The 17,677-nt window shown below is 31.6% G+C and overlaps 2 protein-coding genes across 2 annotated transcripts; one reads left to right on the top strand and one right to left on the bottom strand.

Annotated features, from left to right (window-relative positions):
* Positions 1-2,138: 2,138 nt before the first annotated feature.
* LOC131852126 (uncharacterized) lies at positions 2,139-4,055 on the bottom strand. The gene is made up of 4 exons (XM_059202763.1): positions 4,022-4,055; positions 3,379-3,461; positions 2,773-2,908; positions 2,139-2,229 (listed from the first exon to the last, which is right to left on the bottom strand). The coding sequence occupies exons 1-4, from the start codon at positions 4,053-4,055 to the stop codon at positions 2,162-2,164; spliced, it is 321 nt and encodes a 106-aa protein (XP_059058746.1). The 3' UTR covers positions 2,139-2,161.
* A 704-nt stretch (positions 4,056-4,759) lies between these two features.
* On the top strand, positions 4,760-6,752 carry LOC131852174 (uncharacterized; the record flags this gene model as incomplete). Its single annotated transcript, XM_059202815.1, has 4 exons — positions 4,760-4,778; positions 5,711-5,739; positions 6,098-6,236; positions 6,703-6,752. Coding segments are annotated over 4 exons (237 nt in total), but the record flags the coding sequence as incomplete, so codon positions are not given.
* Positions 6,753-17,677: the final 10,925 nt, after the last annotated feature.

Consider the following 17,677-nt stretch of genomic DNA (forward strand, 5'->3'; position numbering starts at 1 on the left):
CGATAATTTAGCTACTATTAGAAGATACAGCAATTGCATTTTTTTTAATAATGGTAGTTACAAACAAGTTTACGGCCCTCCTCATGGTAAGCGGTAATCGTCGCATATATAGGCAACGGATTTTGAAGCGGTTTTTTTTTAAAGATATAGAGGAAAGTTTGTATATAATATATGTGCGATGTCGGGGCAAGTAGCTAGTCGATTGATGTTTCAAATTTCATTTATAGGAAAATAGTACTCAGTCTGACATCTAGTACTAAACAATTCAATATAGGGAACTTCCAGCAATCCTAAGTCTAATGTAAAAGTGTGTAAAATGACAGTCGTCTATATAAATACTGTTATAATGAATCTCATACTATATATACCACTATTACATACTAGAAAAAACGGTAGACAAAAAGCTCTTCGTATTGCTTTATCTTCTTACATATTATTTTAATAAATAATTGAAATTAACAATACCTGTAATATACCAATTTAGTTTAATTTATCTGAATTAGTATTACAAGAAGACAAGATCTATTTTTTGTTTGTAATAGATAAACTACTAAAATATGTTATAATTTAAAAAAACTTTCTCTTATACAGAGCATTATCAGTGTTGCATGGGCTGTAACTTCATAATTGTCTCCTGGCCAACCCCCTATTTGAGATCAGCGCTCCTATCTTAGTTGTTAAACCCATCGTCAAAAGATCGTAGCTGCTAACCCAGATGGTTGATGGACGATGTTCTCTATCTCACTTGTCTTTAACAATGGTTATCACTTGTCTGGTTAAATGATCTGTATTTAACAAAATTGTTATCCCTATAATAATAATACACACGCGCGAAGTCTGGGCGTGTCGCTATGTATTCTTAATTTAATTTACCTAAAGTTACTTACGTCACAAGGTATACATACCGTGTTACGTTGACCGCCAAATGGTATTACCTAGCCCTTTATAAAATATATCTGCTACTTGCTCTGTTTATATATCAACATTGAGACAAACTGTCACCCGCTGATATTCTGAAGTTGGTCGTTTAACACTTCAAAGTCAACAGTAATGTCACCAAGTCGGTCTCATGTCAAAATTCGGCATTTTCCTCAGCTTATATTATCACATATACGGTAATGGGTAGTGGGTACCGCGGGTACGCGTGTGCCGGCATCTGAACAAACATACATATATAAACTATAACAACGCTCTACAAAAATACACTATTTTACTTCTTTCTCAAACAATTTACTTATCTTATGAGCGCGTGTCGGTGACGTTCGTAAAACGGTTTACCTCTCGTAAAAAATATATCGTGAGATCTTATTTTTGACAGCGACTTTTGTTGCATAAATTATTCTACCACATTTTACTTGACTTTAACTACATACTAATACATGAACAATGCTTCCATAGACATAGTCCAGAAACTGGGAATATGTTCCTTCCGATGAATCTCCTGTCAAACGGAGATCGATTTACGGAGAAATTACAACAGTCTGACCCAAGGTTTGTACTCTTGGCTGTGCCCTTAGACTAAACTCATTCCATCAAGCTGAAATTGAGCTTCAACTGCTCCATGAGTCCTTCCGAGGGTTTGGAATACCACTATCACATTTTGTACTTACGAAAATGTTCTTCTCAATTGGATCTATATACCGAACTGGATGGTAAGGAAAAAAATTATAATGTAAAAACTTGACGTTCATAAGCGGCTAAAATGTCCTACATGAATAAATGATTTTTGAATTTGAATTTGAATATTAAAAAGAGGAAAATTTTAATCTTTTTTGTAAGATAAATCAAAAGTAAACTTAACCGATTTTAAAAAATCTTCAGCTATAGAAAGTTATATTGCTAGCGAATGGCATATGATATTTTATTAGAAATGCTTATAGCGTTTGCTCCCAATGCGGGGTTGGGAGGAGGAGATATAAAATATTGGGGAAAAATGTCTCAAACTCATAAAAGTTGAAAGCTAGGTTTTCGACTCAACCTTCAATGGCCATACTCACGTCACTCGTCACTTCGTGGGAATCTCTTTTCCTCAGTAAATCATATAATTGAAACATTATATACAGTATTTTAATAAAATGATAAGTAAAAAATGGGTCTTTAAAAATTTCATTAAGATAAAAATAACATTAAAACATTTTATTTGTTACTTAAACCATTCAGATTATTCACCAACCCTCTCCGCTGCGGCGGCTTCATACTTACACACATCCATCTTCACATGACGATATTCTGAAACAATAATCCGATAAATAACACTAGTACAAACAGAGATCTTGTCTTTCTCTGTGGCCATAATTAAAACACATAATTAAAACGATACCTTTATTTACTTTTGTATATTTTTACTTACTTTTTATATTTTTGTTGTAGGTATAATCAAAAGGTAGATAGATAAATAATTTAAAATATTCTGTTACTTTTTTACAGCTACATTATCGACGTGTAGTATTAGAATATTCTTAATCAATTCTAACCGTGCAATGCCAAACTATATTGCTTATTTAACCCTAGATAACATAGCGCCATTTGGCCCATGCGAAGCAGAGTTTGTGTAATGGGTAGGTACTAGACAACTACAAAGAAAGAAAGAAATATTTAAATACATATTAAGCATATAAAATACTCAAACTAATGTAAACAATGGTAGTCAGGAATTAACATGAATACAATTTTTTATATCATGCTAGGTTCGATACCTGCGACCGTCGGCAGAAAAGCAGCGTGCTACCTAGGCCATTGTCTTTAAAAATATACAGTCAAAAATATACTTACGTTTCTTCTCATCGCAATTGTATTCGTATAGGTCACAATTGTCGTTGAACATTCTCGTGATGCCGAGAGAATCCTGGCCGCATATAGGTACGAAGTCGTGTTGACACTGGTCCGCCATTTTGCAGAAATTTATTACCTAAAAACAACAATAAAACCTGTGCATAGGAAAGCTTTAAATTACGACTACGTGTGTAAGTAAAGTTGACAGTTATGGTATTTTTTATTAATTGTGTTAAATTAAAATTCCACGGTTATCGAACTTACTTTCTATAGTTACAAATTTGATACCCGCACAGTACACATAGGTATACTACGATGTCAGCAAACAAGCATACGCCCCATCTGATATTAAACGGTTACAATAGCCTAGACGTATGAAACACCAGGGGTGTCATGTGCGCATTAACCCTTAAGAAACCTTAATATACCCTTGCATGAATTTGTCTGTTTTATATATTCAAATATACAGTCTGTGGCAATGTTGCCACAGACTATAATATATGTATGAAAATATAAACGCGCTTTCGAAAAAAAACTAGAATTATTTATATTAATTTAGTCAATCGATTTATAAACTATAAAATTTATATTTAGGTATTTCATTACCGGCTCTAAAGGAAAGAAGTAGTCTTCAGCTTCTATTTCTACGTGAGACCATACTTCTGCGGCCAGTAATAGTATTGCTGTACCTGAAACAATTTTATATAAATTAATCAATTCATTAATAATTTTTAATATATCACTAACATTTTTTTGCCGAACTATTGTATAATGGTACCAAAAATCGACATTATTAATGTCGATCAGAATCAGTGAAGGATATTTATTTTTATCTGAACTAAACATGTTATTTAGTCAGTAGCAGTGTAAATAATTGAGTTATACCCGTATTATGTACATAAATTATAATAATTCACCTTAAATTAAATAAATGTGGTAAATAATTAGTGATCTCGTGGTAAGGACTACCCATAAGCAGACGAAAGGGGTCACAAAAAACAGACAATCAGACAAGTAGATCTGAAATGAGGTAGACTTTATACAATATTTTTTTGTTTGTCTAGGTACTACTTATTAAGCCGCCTAACAAATAAGTTAAATATAAAATAGAAATAGTTGAAGAATAAGATAAGGCAGTAAACTGACGAAATAAGAGCGCTAACATCTCAATCCTGGAATGGAATGGAAAATATCTGGAATGGCAACGCATGAGTGGTAAGTATCAAGGGCGATCATAACGATTTCGTACTATTCTTCATGTAGGCCCACAGTTTGTTTGCCATTACAATTAGATAATATTAAATAACTCTGGACAATTAACACAGCGCTATCTAGTCCCACGGTATATAAGCAGAGTTTATTTACTTGTGTTATGGTACTAAACAACTGATATAAATACTAAGATACTTTTTTTATAAATACATACATCATATTCATAGAAAACACCCAGACCGATACAAACAATCATACTCATGAATACAAATGTTTGCACCGTGCGAGGAATCGAACCCGCGACCATCGGTAGTAAAGCGCTGCGCTAAATTATCTATCCCTTTTTAATATCTGTTAAACTAAACCCTCTAATACACTACTTACTTGTAAAGGTTTTTAGAAATATCATAATCTCACAAATGTTCCCACAAGCACTCCACTTGAAGCACCGTGATAATCTAGATCAGAACAAACAATAGTGTTTACATCGAACTATTACAAACTAATGTAGTAGAACAGGAAATTACGAACAAACAGGCGTCTTTATACTAAAAACAATCTAGACTAAAACATCGCTGTGAGAGATCATAAACATTTTATGAAGATAATAATTTTCAATATATCGTTTTAATTTGAGAATTTAATAATGTATATATTTAATACTAAAGTATGTAATAAAAACTTATTAAAGACAATTTAAAGCTAAATGATTGCTTGATGATTTCATTTGATTAAGCAACGGTATTGATTTTTTTACAGTTTATAATTTATTTCTATGTCTACATTGACGTGCCATGCTACAATTTTTCTAAATTTAAAAATTCATCAGGTATTAAATAAGTTTCTTTTGAAAGTTAAGTTTTTTGTGAAACTAAACAATACATTCTTATACTAATAGACATTATCAGTGGTTATTGTAAAGAGATAAATATCATTACAAATTTAAGTAAATTTATCCTAAATAACACGTGTTTACTATGTTTTTTATTTGATGTTGAATTTCATCCCAGTACTTTAATAAAATCTATTTCTGTATCTTCATTGTGCTCTACGCGTGTTATGATTGTTCAACCTCTGTTTCACATCCCTATTCATACATATTAATTAAACAACAGAAATTTCATACAAACACAGCTCTTCATTCTACTTCAATGACATCGTCATACATGAATACTAAAAATAAACTCATTTCCGACAGTTATGTCGCATCATTTCTTGATTCAATGTAAGTACTTTCTTTACTCATATAAAAAAATACATAACAGAATTTTATTTCCCGAATCTAATTAAACTAGTTCACATAATAAATTAATATAGAAATTTAATATATATCGACAGCTTTTGTATTTTATTATTTAGTCAAGCAGCTTGTTTTAAGCCAAAATATATCGATATATATTTCGCAGGACTATGATATCATGACTCATACCCTGTAATTTTAGTGGAGTGGTAACCCGACAGTGACGTGATAACGTAATAGCTGTTCATATACTAAGCAAAGGCTACCGTTTACCTTCATTTGGGCTATCAGCTTCTTTATCATCCTAATTACATACATAAAAATATTTCCTAATAATAAAAATATTTTTATGTAAACAACATAAAAATATTTTTACACAATAATAATAGAGCTACTAGGTATCTGGTAGCTATTAATATTAAACTAAAAATTTATTTATTTTTACAGGTATCTGTTATTCATACCTTTACCTCCTAGTCTTTGGACATATTCCAAATTATGCAGTAACACCATCTGTAAGTTGAACTATATTTACTCGCTTTTATTAAGATGACTTTTCAAACTTAGTAGTATCAATGTAAGAGTAATTAAATAAATAGTAAACATTTTTTAATGGAATTGAAACGTAATACGTTGAAATTAACAAAGTATTTATTGATTTATTAAAACTACAACTGTGCATTATCAAAATTAACTAATGAAAGTATATGTATAAGGAAGTAGAAGACCGAAAAAGAAATAGGAGTGTGTGAAATATAATATGGCAAAAAAGGTAGTGAACAGAGATGACATACAAATGTCTCTATCTACATACACCATTATAATAATAAACATATAATTAGATGTATAATTTTATTATTTATGTAATTCCAGAACAAAATAGATCAATTCTGCAGCTTAGCAGATACCTGTGTTCACGATACCATTCCTATATGCGGGAGAATGGGGGATGAGAAACGCACTTTCATGGATATTTGTGATATGCTCGAGTTTGCCTGTGATACTAATCAAGGTATAATATATATATACACATAATATATAAACATATCTCTAGACAATTTACACAACGCCATCTAGTGAGACTAGATGGCATTGTAAAGCAGGGTTTGTATTATTAAAACTAGATAACTATATCTATGTACTTAGAAACATTTGTTATGTAAATGCAAACATAATATACATAGAAAACATCCAGACCGATACAAACAATCATATTCATAAATACAAATATTTGTACCGTGCGAGGAATCGAAACCGCGACCATCGAGAGTAGGCATGTGCAAACCTCTAGACCACCGAGGCCGCAAAACTATCACTATACACCAGTAAATTCATATAAAAGAAATCATTGTAAAAAAGGACAGAATTTGAGAATATATAGGTAGAGTAACTTAGGGACTCTAATAAATATGTGTCAGTAGAAAATTTGAAACCATTCTGTAGGTTGAAATATATTCAAAAATAATTTATATTTGCAGTGTTTACGCATATTGATGACACCGATGGATGTCCGCAACTTAAAAAATGATGAAAGAACAAAAAGAAAAAGAACTACGGTCATTAGATGACTTATATAATTCTATTAAATAAATGGTAACAATATTGACGTATCCGTGTATAAATTGTCTTAATTTTTTGTGTTTTTTCTTATCTACGTTATATGCATATCTATTTCTTTGGCATATTAATTTTACAAAGAAAGAGAACGGATTTTCATATGAGAAAAGCACAATTTGAAACGTACATTATTCCATAGTGATATATATTGTATTAGAAGTTTTGCACTAATTTAAATGCTAGTTGACATTTGACAACTCCAACTACAATTGAAACTAACATGTACGGTCTTGATAACGGAACTATTTGCATTGTTTCACATTTAAATTTAAAAACCTTATGCCTTATTTTAAACAAAGTAACTATTAATCGCATATCAACAACATCTAGAACCGCTTGCGAGGCTCAGACGTATAACTTTTTACGCAAAAAGAATATTTACTTAAATATGTGTTTAAGTATCATTACGGTAATGTGCCCTGGGCTGACCTGCGATTGTGTGAGTGGGAGGAGGAGATCTGGATTTACATGTGAGTGACAAGAAGGTTGATATCTCGAAGGTTGACCGGGTAACAGGTTGAGGCAGAATAAGTATAGCGAGTGCGGTAACGTACGGAACGGCCGCATCTTAAGCGGCTGATACACTATACAAACCAGAGTTAATCTACCGAGGAATAGAAACGTTAGAGATCAGTGATAACGTCGAATAAAACTGCTAAAATAATTCATTACCAGTTTTTTTTTTATGAAACTGGAATGGTAATCAATTAAAAAATATTGTCGAATGAGAATTGAATGTGGTATAGAGTATATAAGGTCAGCTATACCTTTATGAAACCTCAATAAACAAGTGTTATATGGCATCAAATTACAGCCATGAAACTTTACAAATACTCGAATTTTGCGTATATGGGCGTATATGCCGAGGGTAGGTTATTAATAATTTATATTATTAGATTTCATCACAAATAAAAATATCGATATGGTGATACGCCTGCGGTAGTACTCATGCTTTGCCTCTCTAACTACTGCTTTGCCTAACTAACATGTTATACCTCCGTGTACCCTGTAGTTTCCCTGACATACCTCAACTTCTAACAGAAACACAAGTTATAAATCTATATCTATAACTTTGCGATTGAAATAGACGTACAAATGCAGATAACTTTGTATAACCTACTCTTAAACATAATATTCTAAAGTTTAAATAAATACTCAAGTTACTTATGTAATTATGGTATTTATAGATAAATACGACATTATATTAAAGGCGAAGCGGTAATTATATCCAATCATATTTAGTATTATTAAATCTTAATCAATGATATTAAAATTTTTAGGTAATTAACTTCCTAGAAAAACAAATATATTTATATTTTAAAGCACCTAACAAATATAAAGGAATTATTTTTTATTATCTATATTTGTTAAAATTATATATTGTGACCCTAAATTTTGAGGGATCTCTACTTGCTGTACTGAATTTCAGTTTCATTGACAAATAATGCCAATATTGTTAATTGTCAAATCATCGATTCGAAATTCTTAAGTTTTTGACACTAGAAACTTAATCATATTTAAACTTATAATTTAAATTAATTATGGTTATATTTCGACCACTGGGCGACCACTACTTTTAGTAAATACTCATATTTCGTTAATTTAATAAAAAAAAGAATGTAATTTAAAAATAGAACCCGCCTACAAAAATGGAAAGTTGGAAAGTGTATCTAAAAAAAATAATGTTAACCCTACGCCAGTAAACCGGCCCGTATGCGATCCGTGAGAAAGGTACAATTTGAACAAGCCATAATTAGCAAGCGGGGCATTAAATCACGAGCATTCGACGTCTGCCGCGCTCGTATCCGCGCCCGCTTGCGCCCGCTTGTGGCGATTACGACGATTAACCTGCATAAGGTCACGTCGAACAGGTGGATTTGTGAGGTCAAGGATATTTGCATCTTAACTGTTGGTAAGATATACGGGTAATTCAATTATAAATGAAAAAAGCTATGCAATAAATCTAATGATTTGAGATGCTAGTTAGTGATTGCCTGTATCTTCGTGTAACTAGATTTCGTTTGAAATTATCCCACGGGAAGGTAGTAGGACAAAACTATCTTAATATGGTCTAGTGTCTATTTCACTATTTTGTTGATGTTATAGTTTCTCCACAAGTTGTATATTGTGGTTAATCAAATAAAACGTCAGAAAATCTTTACAAACTGTTAACTAAAAAGACCAATATTATTTACAATATGAATAATAAAATAAAATTAATATTTTGACTGTATAAGTATTAAATGAGTAGCAATGAGTAGTACAAAATAATAACTAATTATACATATCGAATGCATTTTGCAATTATTTTTCTTCGATCTTTTCAACATTTATTACTTTTATTTTAATTTTTTTATTTATTAACATTTATTATTATATGTTCGGGAATATTTACATATCAGAAATAACAATATCTACTGATACAGCCTATTAAGTTCTAACGGAACTTTGTGTTATATACGATTATGCTAGTATACATAAATAATAACCATTCCTAGAAAAAGAAAAGTAATGTAACCCTTGATTTAATTAGTGTTTGTTAATAAATACTCTTGAGATTCAAATAGAATCATCAAAATTTCAAGACATGTGAATATATCGCAAAATATGCATGTACCAAAAATAAATTCGTATAATATAAAGTTTCAAAATGCCAGACATACAGTCATTGAATTAAGAACCTCTTTACGTGAAATCGGTTAAACATTTCCTAGAGGTCATAAACTCTAACACAAGATCAATTAAAAATGTAGCGATTGGTAGTTTAAGTGTTGGTCAATATCGGCAAATACCCTTTGTTTGCGGAGCAGGTAAACTGGACGGACGCACCGGCCGGTAATCGTGCCATCTGCGTACCACGCCCAGCGACCCCACGACCGTATACCACAGGGCTACCACCGTGGTAATATGTATTTACCACCACTACAGATTTATAGACTTTGTATGTAAATACAGAGGGAAACTTTGTAGAAAGTTGTATATAGTACATGATATAATCATACATTAACATCTTCAAGATAATAGCAATGTAAATACATTGCTCTGTATCTATATGCAAAGTCTATAAATCTGTGCTGGTGGTTAAATTAACCAAACCAGACTTTGTACGAAAATACAGAAGGAAACGTTATAGAAAGTAGTCTGTGATACCTGATACGACAATGATTTCTTCAAGATGAGAGCATATACCATCATTATAAGCCAGTAAGAACCATCGTAATGTCATCATCGCAATGTGGTATTCTGTAATTACCACCATCTATGTTTAAGGGACGCTGACGAAATGGAACAAGCAAGGAATCTTTTATCTTACAAACTTGTTAGCATAGGCAACCATTATACATTAAAAACTTTAACATATTGCTGATATTGGAGATTCTTATTGTTGACTATAATCACTCATCTAGTGAGTTACACGCTTGTTTGTCCCTTTGCTATCAAACATCTCATGTATTATCATAACTAAGAATCTTTTTACATGTATTGCGGTAAACAATATGTAACAGTGAAATTATAGACTACTAAGTCATGATACCTTAGTCCTCAGAAATGTCAACATATGGGTACCAAGAGGGTCAGACTTTTATCTACTGTTTTAAATATGACGTGGACCCGGCAATGCAAATCCCTTGATTATGCAGCTGATGGACGGCGGTAACTTATTATCAGATATGCTGAAGATTATATGCGCCATTCATATTAAAAATAATATAAGATACACAATAATTACATACATAAATACATATTTTACCGAAATGTTCTATTTTTAAGTTTCTCGATAATTTTAATCCGCTATACCTACTTGCTAATAATTAGTAAGGTTAGCTTTAATCTTATAATTCACAGACATTATATGAAAAAAATATTAAAAGATTACAGAGCAAGAAACGTTTAAGTTCAAACTGCGGAGCCATGCTGAGCTAGCTCATTATGACCGATTCGAATTACGGTGACTCATCCAAATCAACATTTGAATATTCCATGAAAAGTCAAAAAGCCGCCGATATCCTGAGAACTAACTCTAAATGACTACTAATTTGAATTTCGTTACCTTATAATCTTTCAATTTTGCAACAACAAATAAAATTATAGCTTTAAAATATTTCGTGGCAGCCCTGTAGTTAAAAACACATCCAAGTCAAGTCTGCCTTACTTACCAGTAACGGCCTTAATGTTTTAAAGGCACTACAAAAAATACAAATGAAAGGTGTAGTGGTAAGTAAAAATAAATAAGCACATATTATAACCTTAGTTTGAAATATTAACACTAAACAAATGCAGCGAGTCGAAGCTTAGTTGTTTACTACCCAAAAAGGGCGTGAGTACAAATCTGGCGGACACCGAAAAAAACTTTGTATCTACTATATTTATATTTCTGACTGATACTCGGGTAAAGAAAACACACATCGAAACCCAAAAATAATCCAAGAGACAGCTAGAAGCATATACGCACTTGCCTGCTATACAAAACATTATAACATAACATATCAGAAAAAGCAATTGATTTATACTATAATAAATATATTTGACTAAAATATATTTATATGTTGAAATTTATTCGATTATATTTGGAAAACAAATGGTATATAATTATGAACACAATCGAAACAGAGAAACTTTAGGTATTACTGACAACGTAGAAAAAAATTAACAATACTTACACAAGATGTATAGTATCCTGACACAATTAGTAGTAGTACGTATCTTATAATTATAATGCCTTTTAAAGATTATATATTAAATCTTGAAAATTTAAATTACTAGTATGTTATTTTTAATTGTTTTTTATTTGTCTATCTGCGATTTGTATATCTGGACTTAAGGAGGGGTAAAAGTCATGACATTTTGTGTGACATAATACACATAGAAATATATAAGTAACAGTAATAAGGTAAATGTAATGTACACAGGCGAGGTTATTCTTAGATTTCTTCCAGTAAACCTAGAAAATGTCAATATGTATAATTAATGAATAAATACAGGATAATGTAGATACTGTTCACTAGATTAGCCATACATAGGTACGTGTACGAGAGAAGAATTTTTTTTTCGGACTACTCTATGGCTTTTGGCCGCAGCTGGCCTTTACAGCTTCAAAAAAAAATGTCGTATATATAATGAGACAGTTTATAGATGATCCCTTAGAATCCCGCATACGTGGAAACCTCCCCCGATCGTCTAATTCGGTATATCAAAGCGCGTAACATCACACAAGTGGCCGCTGCCGTCCGGCGCGCTGTCACCGCCAAGTGATTAGCGCGCGACTCACGCACCGCCTAAACTACGACACGTGCTGCGTCTGCGCAGGCCGCGGGCACCCCGCCGTCTATACAGGCTGTTATAAGTATAGAATAGAATAAAAATAATCTTTATTCAAATAAACTTAATATAAGCACTTTTCAATAGTCACTTTTTTTTATTCTACCAATCATTCGGAACGCAGACTCGTCACAAGAAGAATGAGAAAGAATTTTATATGTTGCTCTTTTAAATAAGTGTTGTTCTAAATACATATACATTAAGGATCTTACAATAGGGTATATTATATAGCAATAGTAAGCTGAGCCTAATAATAAGGTAAACTTTTAACTGTATAATATTTTACTGATGCAGATTATTACAATATTTTTTACAAGCTGCGGTTTTCGGGATTCAGTCATATAATACAACACTAACAAAAACTTAACATAAACCAAATCAATATGTGATGTACTAAGAAGTTTTATACCACACTCGAGCAGAGCGAAAAATGTTTTGAATAGAATATTTTTTTATTTGGACAATTTGTCTCATCATTCGTGAGTATTATGGTATATAAAAATTAATATTAATTACTGGATCCTTGACTGATATCACATAATTACCCCAATATTTGTGACTAAGAAATACAGATAATTTATTTTATATAAGTGATATCTTGTTTACATATCAAAATAGTAGATATTATCTGCGACTCCATCTGTTTTCTCGTGATACAAGCTATCTTCACCTCATATCTCATTAAAATTCTTTCAACCAACGACCTCAAACTTAACTAACAAACAGACAGACAGACATGCTTTCACATTTATAATAATTGGATTTAAGGAAAATTTAAAACAGCCTGTATCTGTTTATATCGACAATGACGACGTATTTAATAGTAAACAGCAGGGAGGTCCCCTTAAAGACACCGGCATGACTCCCAAAAATCACGTAGTAACCACCCCAATGTAAACAATGGACAAAGGCACCGCCGGTTATTAGGCTATCTGATTAGAATCGTACCGGGAAACTAGGGTGCATGCCCCGGTTTTGGCTAAATACGTCGTTGAGATTTTATCACGATGCAGCGTCTGTAACTTGTCATGCCTGCTTTTGGGAAGAAGGGTGCACTCCTATTATACTACTACCTCAGATAAGAAGATATTACATACTACTACTAGGACAGCCTCGGTGGTCTAGCGGTTTAGCACACCGCTTTACTTCCGATGGTTGCGGGTTCGATTCCACGCACCCAAACATTTGTATTCTTGATTACGATTGTTTGTATCGGTCTGGGTGTTTTCTATATGTTATGTATGTATCTAAAAAAAGTAACTAAGTATTAATATCAGTTATCTAATACCCTTAACACGAGCTCTGCTTACCGTGAGACTAGATGGCGCTGTGTTAATTGCCCAGGGTTATTTATTTTATTTAATTAAAAAAAATACACCGTGATGACTATTATATAACCGTTTTCATCTTTTTTGACAGTTTTGAATAATCCTATTTTTTATTCTACTTTGATTGTAATGAATGATATACTTAACGTGTGACATGTAAACATATATATATGATATAATATCATTAGAAGTGTTGTGTGTGCGTAGTATGTTTTCTTTTATAGTAATAATTTATTTAATTGGTATTATATATTATATTATACTGAAAATAGTACCTAATAAATAAAATTAAAAAAAAATTAAAATTAGAATAATATAATTCGAAATTTAAAAATATTGATCGTTAAATATGAAATATGTTCCCACATTAACAATGTAGATGTTCAGATTACTGTGTTTATCTGCGTAACACGGGAGCCGGCCGCAGGCGACGTTTCAAAGTTAAAATTTAACCCCGTGTCTTATACGGCCGACTGGTGTGAAGATTAACTGTTTTGATTACACCAATACTTTCTGTAAGACAGTATAAAAATATTGTAAATATTACTTAAATAAATTGTCTATTGCAGAAAGACAATAGGTTAAATATTTACTTAAAATGTCTTATATCACTGAGCAATGAACACTACAATTTATAAGAGTTGATATCCATGAGAATTTATTAAATTATTCATTTATTTATTTTTTGGATTATAATTATCAACACAATATACAGTAATTACGTTATGTTTTAATACCTACTTATAATAGTGGTCTTCAAACTAACTGTTCTTACAATTACAAGTAAGCACTGCTTGCTGTGTTACAAGATTACGTTACTACTAAGTATTATAAATGCCGTTTGCACAGAATCAGTAATTCATTCTACGGTAATTACGTAAGATTTTATAATAAACTGCCAGAATCTGCACTAAATCTGACAGAGAGGCAATTCAAATTTTATATTAAACAATTTTTGTGTAAGAAAGCCTATTACAGGATAGACGAATTCATAGATGACTTCAAGTAAATAATTAGGTTAAGTAATTAATTAGCATACAACGTTATAATTTATTTTACTCATTGCTTTCTTGATTTAATTATTTTAGAAATATGAAACCGTAGCGGTTTTTGTATTGATTGCCGCATGCATTCTTATGTAAAATGTGAATACTATAACTAACAGATGGCAATTGTAGGTAGCTATGACGTGGTCTAGTGTTTTGAGAAGTCATGCTCACTAAAATGTCCAGACTTACGGCGGCGTTGTGGGCCGGGTCATTGGGCTCCCTAAAATATGGTCGAGCGCAGTGATGGCTGGCTCATCCGTCATAATCGTGAACGGGTGCTGCTTGTAAGGACTGGTCTGCTCTAATCACTATGACTGATTTCCTCTTATTAATTGTTTAACCAGTTGGTTATATATTCAATATTTTTTATATTTGAGTATTTAATTGAATTAGTGCTAATTGATGGTTTGTATTCACACACTTAAACTTAAAACTTAAAAATGCAAAGTAATAATAAAATTATTTAAAAGAGCAACACGCAAGTTTCTTGCTCGTTCTTTTTGTGATGAGACAGCTTTCCGAATGAGCTGTAGATTAAAGAAATGTAATGACTATTCAAAAGTGCTTCAATGTAAGTTTATTTGAATAAATTATTTTCCATTCTAGTCTAATCTTATTCTATTATTTTGTCATAACTTCAATATTTAAAATAGTTATATTATATTTTAGATAAAAAAACATATAAAAAATATTCCGCGTCCTCAATTTAGAATGTATTAGTATCTAAGACGAAATAAAATACTCACAATAAAAAAACAACAGGTTATATCTTCACAGTGTTTAAATGGCGGGTAGAGAACTGTTAAAAAAGGACGTAGTGACATTATTCGTATTGTTTAACTAGCACATACCTGAGGTATAAACTCTTTAAAAAGTCCTCTGCGAAAGTACATCTCTCACCTGTTTTAGCCGCTAAGCAGCTTGCTTTGTAAACTGTGATTGTAGGATGAGATTAGGCAGTAAAGTTACAGACGAACAGACATCATGGCAACATATGAGTGGATCACGGACATCACATAATAATGTAATAGCCGTGGTGTTATTCTTGTAGATATATACCCGAATATTACCACTTAGTCAACTTGTTAGCCATTTCAATTATATAGAAAAAACAGCTTCATTGAAATCAGTGTTCATATACCATGTCAGATCAATCTCCCTCCTGTAATGCGTCGTAGTTAATCCTTAATAAATTCGCTACTGTGAGCTAACAGTTCTAACTTCGACTTGCAATGGTTTACATAGCTTATACTATTAGCCCACACCTGTGCAACATTTCAATAATCATCCTTTTCTACAATACATACAAATGTGTTTATGGGTAGGAATACTGTGTGTCCGGATAAAATGATTATGTGATTATTTAAAGAGCTATCCTCAAAAATAATATTTAAAAGTTTTATTGAAATTATGAATATTATTATGTAACATTATCCTAGTTGAGAATATTGATCAAGAATTCACAGATTTTCATATTAATTATATCTTGTTCTTTCATATACTTAGGTATATAAAAAATATTACATAGGTAACCTGCTACGAAATAAAAAACAAACTTAATTAATTATTAGCACCTGCTATAAATAACAAGTTTTATTGGTCGAATTAAAATGGCATGTAATATAAAACATCTTGATCTTAAACCTGTCATTAAATACTAATTAACATTATCACCTGTATCTAGATGCAAGACGCACCAATACCGCAAATCGTTGTACTCAACTTATTGCACCAATATCAATAACTGCCAATGCGTCCAGTCATTATACTTTCGTCTCGTTTACGCACCCGCTATAATTACTTAGTCATTACCTACATCTCTTTCGAACTCATTAATCTGTAGCAACGAGAGTAACAAACCACTCATACCGTTTCATTCCCACAAACCAACAAGATAGACTCAAGGAAAAACGTGCCAATGAAACATCTAGCTGTCTCGCTCCCGCCAGTACTCAATACAATCGATAAAGCTGTATAAAAATTATGTATTTTTATTTTGTCTAAAGTGATATCCACTTTCCTGAAATGACTAATCAAAATTCGAGAGCATATTTGAAATTGGTACTGTCCCCACCGAACTAAGGGACTCGTTAGAGGCGCAGGCGCATGTTTTCCAACAAAAAAGAAAATAAGGCTTACAAGAAAGAGAGGTTTAGTGTAGGCTTTTTATAGTCGTTGTCCCGATGCGCTCGCGCACGGAAGTATCGGAGCTTCAGGATCGTGCCTTAATCTCATTCTAATAAAAAGCTTACGCATAAATTGACGCGTTGTCATTAGGTTTTTAAAACAGTTTTTTTTTAATGTCGATGAGAGTAGATAAACTCGGTGTGAGGTGCAGTAGATGTTGAATTATGTCCGGCACGTGCGGTTTATGGTTATTTTTATGGTCGCAGTATTACATTATATTTGTGATGTTCTGTGAAAAGGGTTGTTTTTATTATTGACCAATCATTAGGACTTCATACGTCGAACTGCGTGGTCGTGTTTTTATATCTTAATTAGGACTTCTTATATTAACGTTATAATGGATTAATTTGTGTTTGTGAAGTTTTTTTGTTTAACTGAGGAAATTAATCGAATAAAAATGTTTTTAAGGTGAGTTATTTTTTTTTAATTAGTGTATTATATTAAATTTTATTTTTTGACGTAGCTAATTAGTTTTTAAATATCTGTAATCTAAAATCAATGACACATTACATCTGATTACATAATAAGAATTTTTAAATTATCATGACATTGTTTAAATATTATGGTACCTACTTTAATACCTACCATACTTATTTTACAAATTTATTTTGTCGCGGAATCCTTAACTTAGTATCAGAATATAAGAACCAAGTGTACAAGATTTTATTTCAAATACATATACCCATACCTAAGTAGGCCGGTAGGTACAATTTATTAAACTTAAACATTTTCCCAAAAATCATCTAAACTGACTATAATATAGTCATTATATAGTGCAATATAAAAAAAAATTGAAATAATATTCCAATAGGAATATTTGTAACAGGGTTCTCTAGAATATAAGTAATTGTTGCAATTATATATTGGACAGTTTAATTTATAAATCGGATTTATTTATTTATGTAGCTACAACAATAAATAAAGATAATTTAATTAATTATCGGATAAGTGTT

The sequence above is a fragment of the Achroia grisella genome, unplaced genomic scaffold (genome assembly GCF_030625045.1).
Source record: "Achroia grisella isolate CSIRO2021 unplaced genomic scaffold, CSIRO_AGI_Agris_v1 utg840, whole genome shotgun sequence".
NCBI lineage: Eukaryota > Metazoa > Arthropoda > Insecta > Lepidoptera > Pyralidae > Achroia > Achroia grisella.

Coding starts and splice junctions, on each gene's coding strand:
- LOC131852126 (XM_059202763.1), bottom strand. CDS start 4,055: ATGGCAAACAAACTGTGGGCCTACATGAAGAATA. Junction 3,462..4,021: donor GTGGGCCTACATGAAGAATA/GTACGAAATCGT, acceptor AAATTGTTTCAG/GTACAGCAATACTATTACTG. Junction 2,909..3,378: donor ACTTCTTTCCTTTAGAGCCG/GTAATGAAATAC, acceptor TGTTGTTTTTAG/GTAATAAATTTCTGCAAAAT.